The sequence below is a fragment of the Notamacropus eugenii genome, chromosome 7, assembly GCF_028372415.1.
Source record: "Notamacropus eugenii isolate mMacEug1 chromosome 7, mMacEug1.pri_v2, whole genome shotgun sequence".
In the NCBI taxonomy this organism is placed as follows: Eukaryota; Metazoa; Chordata; class Mammalia; order Diprotodontia; family Macropodidae; genus Notamacropus; species Notamacropus eugenii.
Window position 1 is genome coordinate 135,782,294 of NC_092878.1, and position 12,706 is coordinate 135,794,999.

The 12,706-nt window shown below is 35.5% G+C and overlaps 1 protein-coding gene across 2 annotated transcripts in view; it reads right to left on the reverse strand.

Moving 5' to 3' along the window:
* Positions 1-12,706, reverse strand: part of STPG2 (sperm tail PG-rich repeat containing 2) — a 579,741-nt gene that overhangs the window by 466,063 nt on the left and 100,972 nt on the right. For both annotated transcript variants that reach the window (XM_072624685.1, XM_072624686.1), the window contains exons 7-8: positions 11,638-11,745; positions 3,675-3,834 (exon numbers count right to left, since the gene is read on the reverse strand). In XM_072624685.1, coding sequence (XP_072480786.1) covers positions 3,675-3,834; positions 11,638-11,745 — 268 coding nt within the window. The remainder of the gene's footprint in view (positions 1-3,674; positions 3,835-11,637; positions 11,746-12,706) is intronic.

Here is a 12,706-nt window from a genome sequence, read left to right on the forward strand (position 1 = left end):
AGCTTGCTAAATGAGAGCCAAAAAAAATGCTGAAGAAAATAACACCTTTAAAAATAGACTAAACCAAAATCAGTCCAAAAAAGCCAGTGAGGAGAAGAATGCTTTAAAAAGCAGAAGCTCACTGAAGAAAATAGTTCTTAAAAATTAGAATGGAGCAGATAGATGCTAATGACTTTATGAGAAACCAAGAAATTATCAAACAAAACCTAGATGACAATATGAAATATTTCATTGGAAAAACAACTGACCTGGAAAATACATCCAGGAGAGATAATTTGAAAATTATTGGTCTACCTGAAAACCATGATCAAAAAAAGAGCCTAGACATCATCTTTCATGAAATTATCATGGAAAACTGCCCAGATATTCTAGAACCAGAGGGCAAAATAAATATTGAAAGAATCCACCAATCACTTCCTGAAAGAGATCTGAAAAGAGAAACTCCTAGGAATACTGTAGCCAAATTCCAGAGTTCCCAGGTCAAGGAGAAAATATTACAAGCAGCCAGAAAGAAACAATTTGAGTATTGTGGAAATACAAGCAGGATCACACAGGATTTAGCAACTTCTACACTAAGGGATTGAAGGACTTAGAATAAGATATTCCAGAGGTCAAAGGATATAGGATTAAAACCAAGAATAGCCTACCTAGAAAAACTGAGTATAATACTTCAGGGGAAAAAAATGGAATTTCAGTGAAACAGAGGACTTCCCAAGCATTCTTAATGGAAAGACCAGAGCTGAATAGAAAATACTTTCAAATACAAGAATCAAGAGAAACATGAAAAGGTTAACAGCAAAGAGAAGCCTTAAGGAACTCATTAAAGTTGAACTGCTTACATTCCTACATGGAAAGGTGTCATTTGAAACTCATGAGAACTTTCTCAGTATTAGGGTAGTTAGAGGGAATATATATATATATGGGTGCATATGGGTATGTATGTATATGTTTACTATATATGTGTAGGTATGTTTATGTACATGGGTGTATGTATGTATACATATATACATATAGACATAGACATAGACAGAGGACACAGGATGAGCTGAATATGAAGGGAGAATATCTAAAAAAATAAAATTATGGTAGAGCATCACTAGGATAAACAACTCTACTGGACTGGTATCCAAAAAGGGTCCTGACAGAAGGGCATAAATTTTATTAGATCCTCACTGTTAGTAAGTTGCTATTATAAATTTTAATCTACCATCGGGAATAGTCTGCTTAAGAAGGGAATGTAGAACTAGAAAAATATTTGTGGTAGGAGCAATATCCTATCACCTTCTCCTTTGTGGGTTAAGCTCATTTTTTTCTTAAAAGATACTGAAAGTATTCTCAAAATCTCATAGGCTGAGAGCACAAAGGCTCAGGCCACTGACACAGCTTGCTGATGCTTGACCAGCAGGCACTATTGGTGGACTAAGCAGAATCAAGGTTATGTCCTTACTGAATATTCTTTAATATCTTTCTTGCTACTGTGGTTGAGTAATTATTCATTTCTTACCTATCAAATCTTCTATGAGAGCTTCCTTTCATTCTGATATCTAACTTAAGGTAATGAGCTGGCCTAGTCAGTCATGGCCTATAGCTGGTGACAGTTATGAGGGATTTGAACAAGATGACCTCCTTGAAGGGGGCAATGCAGAGGAAAGTGTGCCCCAAGTGGTCCCTGTATTTCTGACCATGCTTTTATAGATGGTTTTGACAATGATGGTTACTTACCCTTATCACGCCTAGGAAATTAGAGAATAAATATTGGTGACCATTCAACACAAGAGACAGATATGAATACATTCTATGTCTTTAAGGACAATGCCCTGAAGAAAACTGCAATAAACTGTCTTTTGTTGAATCTCTATAATCCGGTGCACATCTCCTGCCTTTTTACCACTCTCCTGTTTCATTGTGTAATAAGGATAGAATAAAAAACTATGCTGAACTAACTACTGGGGAACTTTTTTGTTAGCTTTTCAGAGACCACTAGAAACTGTATAATTTGGACTTTGATTTGGTGTGAGGGACTGGGAAGATATTTGAAAGGAAAATGCTTGGTCTCGATCCTAGGAGCTCAGAAAACTTTCTAGAAATGTGGATACAGATAAATTCACCCCTGCAATAGTGCTTAAAAGAGTTTCAAAAGAAAGAATCTCAGTTGTGAAATGAGCTCTCCCAGGGAGAGCTAGATGAGGGACTTCCGTGCAATTCGACCTCCTCAATCCTGCCAGAGATGTGAACTGCCCACAGACGGTGGATAAATCACATCACATGCTGATACCACTCACCACGTGGAAAAGACCAATGAGATTTAGGATTCATTCCTTTTGAAGCAAGAAGTATTTCTCTGCTTCCTTCTGTTATATTTGTTTATTCCACCAGGAGAATGCCTTTGCTTTGTAGAATGTTCCTTTAAGAACATGGTATGGAGTAACAGCAACATCCCAAGGCCTTGCTCCATGCAGATTAGGGTAGTTTTTAGTTAAAAGGCACTTAAACTATCCTTGAGATATAATTGGATCACCAGAACAAGGCTTAGGCCATTGGTATCACTTCCTGCTCACTTGCGTACAACAGTTCCAGGGAAAACTTCAGCTATTCCCTGATGTTTGACTGGAAGACCATCATGTACAAGACAAAGGCAGGGGAACTGTGCTCATATCAATTACTGTGGAATCCTCAGTGAACAACCTTGTTAAATATCCTTTCCCTGCTAAGGCTACATAAATATCCTTTTGTTAACTGTCATATCTTCTCCAAGTGTTTCATCTTATTCCAATACTGAACTTCAAGCATCACATTGGCCTTGTCAGCCTTAACCTGCCACAAAATTCAATTAATATGTGTGTATATTTACAGAATTAGAAGGCTCCTAGAGCAGAAGTTTGCGAATATTGTCAGATACCAACACCGCATTAAATGTTTAATTGTCACTAAGAACAAGACATAGTTATCCTTTTCTGTAAATGACTTTGATATAAAGACAAAAGCCACAAATTTAAAAAAGTTTTAAAAGATAGATATAGATATAGATATAGATTATATATAAGAGATGGCAACCTCAAAGTGTATCTTAAAAGTACAAATGAGAAGACTAGTCAGAGAAAATATAAACATTTCGCTGAGTGATAGAACGTCAATTCAGAAAAGATGAAGAATGAATGCCTTCACTTTCATCATATTTAGATATCTGAAGAAAACTTCACAATTGTTTGAAAACACTAAGCTATTGAATTTTTAGGAGTTCCCTTTTTTCCCACTCAGTAGGCACTTTAGGCAGGTAGTTAGCACAAGGGATAGAATGCTGGAACTGGAGTAAAGACCTGAGTTCAAATCTGACCTCAGACACTTCCTGGCTGTGTAGCCCTGGGCAAGTCACTTAACCTCTGTCTGTCTCAAGTGCCTCACTGGACAAATGGCAATAATAATAGCACTGACCACCTGGGATTGTTGTGAGGATAAAATGGTATAATATTTGTAAAGTGCTTTGCAAACTTGAAGCACTATATAAATGCTACCTATTACGACTGTTATCTTTAATAATTTTAATATAAAGGACAGAGCTTTTGAACAATAGTTTCCATAATTTTACTACATTTTTTAAAACACCAACTTTTAAATCCATGTGATATCCATATGTAAATAATACATTGTTTTATAAAACTAAATCAGTGGCAAACCTGGAGTTTCCTGTAGACTGTAGTCTGGTATGAAGCGGACAGTGCTTTGACCAAAAGGGGTGTTTTTTGCTCCTGATAATTTTTTCAAGGACTCAAGAGCAGTTCGATGGTCATTATATGTGCCAGGAGCTGGAGTGATTGATTTCACAGCTACAAATCTCTGGTAAATCATAGGAGAAAATATCCCAATGACAGAATGCAGTCCATTTAGATAATTTATGGATAAAACAATGGCTTTCCTAGTATGATATCTGTAGTTTAATTTATCTCTCAAAAAAAGTCAATAAAATATAGAAATACTAGTATTTCATGTCTATTAATCAGTAAGCATATAGTTTTTGGTAGAAATGTCTATATAGTAATAGGAATATATAGTACATGAATATTAAAACAACATACTATAAGAAAATTTAAGCAATCTTTCTGTGTGCTTCTAGATAATCATAATAAGGATAATTACATTTTGAAAACCCTTTAGAACACCAATTAGTAAGCAGGAAAAGGTATACATATTCATTGTCAAATCAGCTAACTCGGACATAAAACCATTCCAAATCTCTCTGACAAAGGGCTTTGACAATTCTCTGACATCATAAATCACCTGTAGTAACAACCTGAATATTATACATATAAGTGAATTAATAGCAAATACCATATCATTTGTAACCCTACTAGTATTCCACAATAAACAGAGGTCATTTTAACATGACACAGAATCATTCAGTATTTGGTATAAGGTGACTAAATCTTGAAACCTACTAGTCTATTTGCCTCCTTATAACACTTTTACCTAAAATGACACACTGAAATGACCATGAGTTAATAACAGTTAGTAGTAATGAGACTATTTAGATCGTTTAGATAAAATAACAATAAAATTCTTGAATTTCAATAAGAAGAATATAATATTCTTGGATTATCATGTAATGTTACAATTAGTCTAGATAAACTAAGCCCTTGTTTTGTTATTAAAGTAGAAAATTTCCAACTATTTTATTCTTTTTTATTTTATTTTAAGATATATTGATATATTTCATTTTTATGTAACATTAATTTCCCAATATGTCCTTCAGAGAGTCATCTTTTACTACAAAAAGAGTTAAAAAGAGAAAAAAGAGTTCAAAGAAACTAAGCAACTGATCAACCAAATTCAATGTTGTATGAATTCTTCCACACCTGTATCTTCCCACCTTTACAAAAAAGCAAAGACGGCATATTGTTATTTTTCTTCTTTGGGACCAAGCTTGATTACTTTAATTTTACAACAATCAGTTTCAATTTTTTGTTGCTTTCCATTGTTGTTCTTTCCATTTATACTGTGCAAAATTTTGCTGATTCTCGTTACTTCCCTTAGCATCTGTTCGCATACATCTTCCATTGCTTCTCTGTGTTCTTCATGTTCTTTTATCTTACAGAGTAATAAAATTCCATTGCAGTCATATGTTCTATTTGTTCAGCCATTCATTTTCTAATTTCTACTTTATTTCTGGTTGGATTTGGATTTTTGTTTTTTGCTGTATAGATTTTAGTCTAGAGGATCTTCCTTATTATCATTGACCTCTTTGGGGTATATGCCTACTAGTAAGATTTCCAAGTCAGAGCGTAAGGATATTTTAGTCATTTTCTTAGCATAATTCCAAACTATTTTGCAGAACAGTTTGGCCAAGAGTATATTGTTGTACCAGTCTTCCCACTACCCCTCTAACAATTACTACTCCCTTCTCTTGTCATCTTTGCCAGTTTGATAGATGTAAGGTGAAATCTTAGAAGAGTCTTGAATTTGACTATTTATTAATAACACTAGGACTAGGTTTGAAGTGCCTGCTCCATGTTAGGAAAAATGTCCTAAATCACTCAATGGACACATGCAAAATCAGGTGGGTTGCTATAACCAGTTATGAACAAATGAATGAAAGAATGAAAAATAATTTTATCAAATTATTACTAGGTACTCATTGGTATGCTAAGTGCTAAGAATATGAATATGAAAACAAAGACTGTCCATGCCCTAAAGAGATTCACATGGGAATACAGGGAGACAATATACATAGAGACCAAAGAAGGGCATTTCCATCCAGAGAGACAGAAATTGAAAGTGGGGTCATACGAAAATTTATATTGACCCATAAGTTCTAGGAAAAATGGTAGAATTCATTTGATCCTGGTTCAAAACTGGAGAGGAAGATTCCATGGTCAGTGGTAAGGTGGTTGGGAAGGCTGTTGAGAAGAAGGACTGGAAGTAGGGAGTTAAGTGAAGCATAGCTCTGACCTTCCTGAAAAAGTGGGTCAGGAGGAGCAGTAACTAATCTGGCCATCGTGGTCCCAGAGCAGAAGTTCCAGAGATGAAAGTATTAAAAACTTCTAAGGCATAGTTTCTGTTGTAAGACCCTAGAAAGCTCTCAAAGTTACAGCTATCTCACTCTTGGCCCGTGCATGAAATACCAGCTTTTGCCAGCCCCTCAGGTTTTCCCAGATCTTTTTATGGCAGTATGAACAGCTAAAATTATCATTCATAAATCTCTTATGGCTCAGATCCCTTTCTAATGAAATTTTAATCTCTTTTCATCTTTGATAAATTATAATGTTTATTAAAGAAGAACCAAAATTAAAATACAGAGGTAGAGCTACTGAATAGCAGAACCAGTCCTGTCCAAGGTCTTACATGTCACCTCACCTCATCCTAATTTTTGCACCTAGGCCAGGACCCAAGCAAGCATTAGGTTCTCAAAAGCAAAGAGCTGAGAAAGGTTTCTACCTCAACTCATTGCTTTTAGTCTGGATGCTCTTATACTCTATTTCTTTGTCAATTTTTCCATGTCCTTCTAGATTATAGATAGACAAAGTTTTTACTGGATACCTCATGGACCAGGCACTGGTAAGGACCATGTTCATGCATTGTCTTGGTATATTCTCCAGCACGCTTCTAGTATTTCTCTTCAGTATCTTCTTCAGAAAGCATAGTGACTCTCTTCTGAAAGATCTCCTTCATAGTAAGACATTATAATGATATCATGCACTCCATAGGTGGCACATGCCCTATAGGCAACTCGATCCTGCTTTTCTTCTTTTTGGTGCCCTTTGAGGAAATTTTAGGGGACAAAAGCAATCATCATCTGAACACAAACCCTGTATATTCAGTAAACATAGTTCAATACAAATTATCATTTGTATTTTTTTTTAATCTTGAGGCTATTGACACTGAATTCAAACATAATAGTGTCTTTTATTTCTGTGAAAGCTCTTCTGAATGAATTTATGACTACTTAGGACATTTCCTTCAGTCAAATTCTCAGCCAAGACATAATGATGCTTACATTTCTCTATTATTCAATCTTCTGAGACTCCAAAAAATAAATAAAAAGATAATAGGATCACTGGATCATAGACTTAGGTATGGAAGGGACCTTAAATACCATGTAGTCAAGCCCCTCCTTTTATAGTTGAGGAAACTGAAGCATACTGAGGTTAAATGACTTACCCAAGGTCAAAGAGTTAATAGGTATCAAAGTCAAGATTCAAGCCTAGGCTGTACAATTCCAAATTCACTACTTTCCAAAGCACTATGCTGCCTCTCTTCAAAACACAGAAGTGGCTCAAGGTCCAAATCAACAAGTATGAGGTAAAGCCTGGTAGCATTACATGCATACGTGATAATTGCTACATGTTGACTCCCACAAAGATTTCTGCTCAGGACTCAAGATCCTTAGTATATTCAGTAGTGAATCTTCCTGAGATTGCTAAAATGTGGTGCTGGACTGTTTGATTCCTGCCGACATTGACTTCCTTGAATTTTCTCTCAAAGGTTCTAACTTGGTTAGGTTGAATCCTTGTGAGGAATTCATATGCAGAGAAATTTTTCCCACAATACTTTAGCAACTACTGAAGTTTTCTGGTTCCTAGATATTTATGCCTCTTCCTCTCAGAAACTTTTGTTTTATTTCTTGATTTGGCTACTGAGGAACACTTGGATCCCTTTGGCTTAGTGCTTACTTTTTTGCTATGAAACTATGTAACCTATAAAAACTTGACATAAGCTCTACAGAATTGACACTTCCAATTCAACAGCTTCAAACAAGTAGTTCTTGTAACCAATCTAAGACTTCCATTAGTCTTTTTTCATGCTTTTCCAGGATTTTTTCTAAGACAGTGAAATACAACAAGAATTCCATTTAGTTAATGTCTTTAACCACCTTCACCATAAGACATTGAAAAGTAGCAGCTGTTTCCATGAGGCCCTGGGGCATGTGCATAAATTGGTAAAATCCATTTGGGTAGGTGAAAGTCCTTCTCTCTCAATGGGATCTGATTGTATCTATTTGGTAAATTCAAAACTGAAAACCACTGACTATCTAGAACACAGTTCAGGGGATCAAGAATTCTTGGCATGGTGTGCTAGTCCACTTCCATTATTTTATTCAAAATCTCTTTGTGCAGACACACTTACATTTTTCTTTTTTAAATTAATTTATTTGTTTTCAGCTTTCTACAACCATTTCCAATCGCTCGATTTTCTCCCCCTCTCTCAACTCCCTCCCCAAGATGGCATGAAATCTTATATGGGTCCTACACACACATTCCTATTAACCTCATTTTCACATTAGTCATGTTGCATAGAAGAATAAAAATCAATAGGAAAAACTATGGGAAAACAAAACAAAACATAACACAAGAGAAAAAATTCTCCTTCATTCTGCATTTTGCTTCCATGGTTCTTTCTCTTGATGTGGAAGGCATTTTGCCACAGAAGTCCTTTGGGAATGTCTTAGGTTCTTGCATTGCTGTGAAGGGCTAGGTCTACCAGAAATAGTTCTCACATACTATGACTGATCCTGTGCACAATGTTCTCCTGGTTCTACTCCTTTCACTCAGAATCAGGTCATATAAGTCCTTCCAGGTCTCTCAGAAGTCCTCCTGTGCATCATTTCTTATAGCACAATAGTATTCCATTACCTTAATAAACCACAACTTGTTCAGCCACTCCCCAGTTGATGGGCATTCTCTTGATTACCACTTCTTGGCTACCACAAAGAGAGCCCCTATAAATATTTTTGTACAAGTGGGACCTTTTCCCATTTTTAGGATCTCTTTAGGATACAGTCCTAGAAATAATATTGCTGGGTCAAAGGGTATGCACATTTTTGTAGCCCTTTGGGCATAGTCCCAAATTGCTCTCCAGAAAGGCTGGATCAGTTCACAGCTCCACCAACAATGAATTAGTGTTCCATCTCTCCCGATATTTATCATCTTCCTGCTTTGTCATGTTAGCCAATCTGATAGGTGTGATATGGTATCTCAGAATTGTTTTGATGTGCACCTCTCTAATCAGTGCTGATTCAGAGAATTTTTTCATATGACTATAGATAAGTTTAATTTCATCCTGTGCAATAATATTCTTACTCAATAATCTTCATTGGCTCCCTATTGTCTTGAATAAAATATAAACTCCTGCCTAGCATTTAAACTACCATCACAACTCAGCCCCAAGTGAGCTTACCAACCTTGCTGTCCATTGCTCTCCTTCCTATACTCTGTGTTCTAGCCAAATTGACTTTTGTGATGTTCCTCAGACATTACACTTCATCAATGACTCTTGCCAATGCCTAGAATATACTTCCTCCTTCCTTCTGTCTCAAAGAATCCACAAAGTGATTCAAAACTCAGCTCAAGCTCTGTCTTCTACCTAAAACTTTTCTTGATTCTCCGGCTGCTCGCACCCTTTCTCCCAAAGCTACCTTGCATTTATATTCTAATCTTACTTGAATATGTATGTTTTTTTCTCCTCTGATAGAATGTAAGCTCATTGAGAGCAAGAGAATTTTTTGTTTTGTTTTGTTTTGTTTTGTATTACCCACTCCTAGCACAGTTGCTAGAACACTGTGGGTACTTAAAAATTCTTGTTGGTTGATAGATATTTCTGTAATTGTTAGAATTTACTATGATTTTGTCCCTTTGGAATCTAAAATATAATTCATAAATTTATTGCAAGCATATTCTATCTGAACTTTAAAAGATTAAAATTAATCTTTTGACAGTATAAAATTGTATATCACCACAATGGATTGTTCCTCTTGGTCAGTATTTAGGTATCAAGCATCTACTACTCTTTGTACTCTATGCAAGGAGTCTTACATGGAAGAAAGTATCCCAGAGGGTATGTCCAGCCTTTCTCATATCTTCTGATATGGAGGATCTCTGTCTTTAAAACTAGCCAAAGTCTCTTTGTGGCTCACATTATTTCCCGCAAGTCCTTCTCTGTTGAGTCCAGATAGTGAAATTCACAGTCCACCCTCAGCTCATGTGCCATAAATTAAAACAGTAAGAGAAGAAGGACTTCCTTTCCCTGCTCTTCCTTTTACACTGGCTCTAAGAAATGGTTGGGATTGTTTTCTTCTGTTCAATCTGTCCCTTGTAGTTTTAGATGCCAGTGATAATGCCCACCACACCCAAGAGTCTGAGCCATGGTGATCCTGGAGCCAAGGTAGCATGTAGGATCGTACAGTCAGCCAGCTTGGCAGGACAGCACCTAGAAGCCAGGGTACCTGGGCACTGAGACTGAAGGGGGTCTTATTCTTTGACTTTAGGGCTATACTCATAGGAACTGAGCTAAATTGTAAACCTAACGCCCTTCTCTCCCAATAATGAAGTGCTACAAAGTGGTGTTTTATTCCATGTGTTACAGAATATATTTGTATTATAATTATCGTTATGTCTTTGTATATTTGTTATTAAATCTTAGAAGTAAGTATTCTTTCATAAAAGCTAATGCAACTGTTACTGGTTAAAATAATACAAAGTACTACTCCTACATTCTCATTCAGCGCTACACTCACCATTAGTAAGGACTAGTGTAATTTACAGAAAGCCTAGACACTCCAAACCCTATTAAGGGTCCTAGAGGACCCTGAGGGAGGGGTGAAATGCAACCTTGGCCTTCAGGCACTGAGGGCCAAGGATAGTCAATGTCATATCTATAAAAGCCACCTAGTTCTGGGATCTCATGCCTTAAACAGAGAGATTTACTATTTTCTCAATATGTGACTTGTCCTTATAAGCTATCAATACAAAAAACTGAAGTGGTCAACCAAGGGTAAATAATTTGCATACAGTTTCAGAGAAGTAATCTGGGCTTTAATGATACAGAGGGTGTTATGAAGAAATCCTTAGATGTGGGCATTGTCATGACTGGACTGGGCCCTTGTCAAGTAGCAGGAGGATATTTGGATATTCAAGGATATCCAATTATTAAGAATAGAAAAGTAATGACTATCAGATACCCTACTCTTCTTTTAAGTAAGCCTGGAAGTATTAAGAGGAGTTAGAGGAGTTAGCTTCCAAAGTCAACCACAACATATTCTGGAGGATGACCACCTCTCTCAGCTCCACACCACTGCCATGCACAAACAAGAGGTGAAAGTGAAGATTTCACTCAGGCTCAATTATGTTGCTTCCTATACTGAAATGGACTGTCTTCTAGTTTCAGTTTTTACATATAATTTCTGTTGTGGCTATTAATCTGGATACAATTTTAATAATATAAATGCTAAATGTTCCACCCACCAGTCTTTCATACTTAGATTCCCCACTGTGTAACTACAAATAGGTATACAAATAGGTACAAATAGGTTATTGTAAATACAATCCATGAAGTGGTTACATTTATTCAGATTCAAATAATATGAAGTTATAATTATGCAAAATATGGTCATTGGTATCAGATGCCCATTGAAAATCTATTATGTTACTTTGAATAATGTGACCCTTTCACAAGACTCCATTATTGAAATTAATCAAGATCTATCTAGCTATATGTTTCTGTTTTCTTTAAATGTGCTTTTCCCTGTTTTTGTTTTTTCCCTACACATAAAAGTTCCAGTATGATGCTTATTTATCTTTCTTAGTCAGGTTGCTACTTGTCCATTCAGCTTATCTGGACTTATCCATAAAAATGATTGTGAAATCTTACCTTGCATTGTGAAAGAAAAGCAGGATGTGCTTCATTTATATTTGATATGTCACCCTCTACTTTTCCAAACTGACTTTTAATGTCATAACTCCCAGGTCCTGGTACTCCCTGAAATACATAATGGAAAAAAAATGCATTTGTTCACTAGCAGTTAGGAAGATAGTTAATTATATTTGAACCAAGTTAATGAGGTTTAACAGAAAATCCCTGTATAGAATCACAGGACCAACTTATTAAAAAGTAAAACCAAAATAAAATGCTTAGCAGACATCAAAAGACAAGGCATTCTTCAGATGAAGCTTCTGGTCTTCCTGAAACATACCCCTTGTGACTCTGCTGCCCACTATAGAAAAAGCTCAGAAAAAAATTCTCAAGATATTAAAGTTGAGATAATATTTAATAATAATTTAACCATTAAAAATTAAAACTATCACAATTTTATTTTATAATTTTTCTCTCTAAGAGGACATTTTTATTTTTTTTTAATTTCAGTTCGTTAATAAAGTTTTTAAAATTCCATAATAAAACTTAGGAAGCATTTTTTTAATGACACTCCTTAGATAATTTAAGGTATTAAGCTTAACTTGGCACTTTACAGTGATAAAAATTGTGATGGAATGCTATTGTGCCATAATAAATGACAACAGGGATGGTTTCAGAAAAACTTAAAAAAACTTAAATGAATGAATACAAAGTGAAGTGAGCAGAACAAGGGAAACACTTTACATAGTAATAGCAATATTGTAAAAAGGATTGACTATGAAAGACTTAGATACTCTGATCAATACCAGTGCAAGACAATTCCATAGTTTAAAAATGCTATCTACCCCCAGAGAAAAAATTAATGAATTGTGCATACTTTTTCATTTATTTTTTTCTTTTTGGATTTTTTTTTTTTGCAACATGGCTAATATGAAAATGTTTTGCATGACTTCACATATATAATTGATATCATATTGCTTGCCTTCTCAATGGGTGGAGAAGGAGTAGGAGAGAGGGAATTTGAAATTCAAATTTTCAAAAAATAAGTGTTAACCAATAAAGCTATAAGAAAAGGAAAAAAATTAAT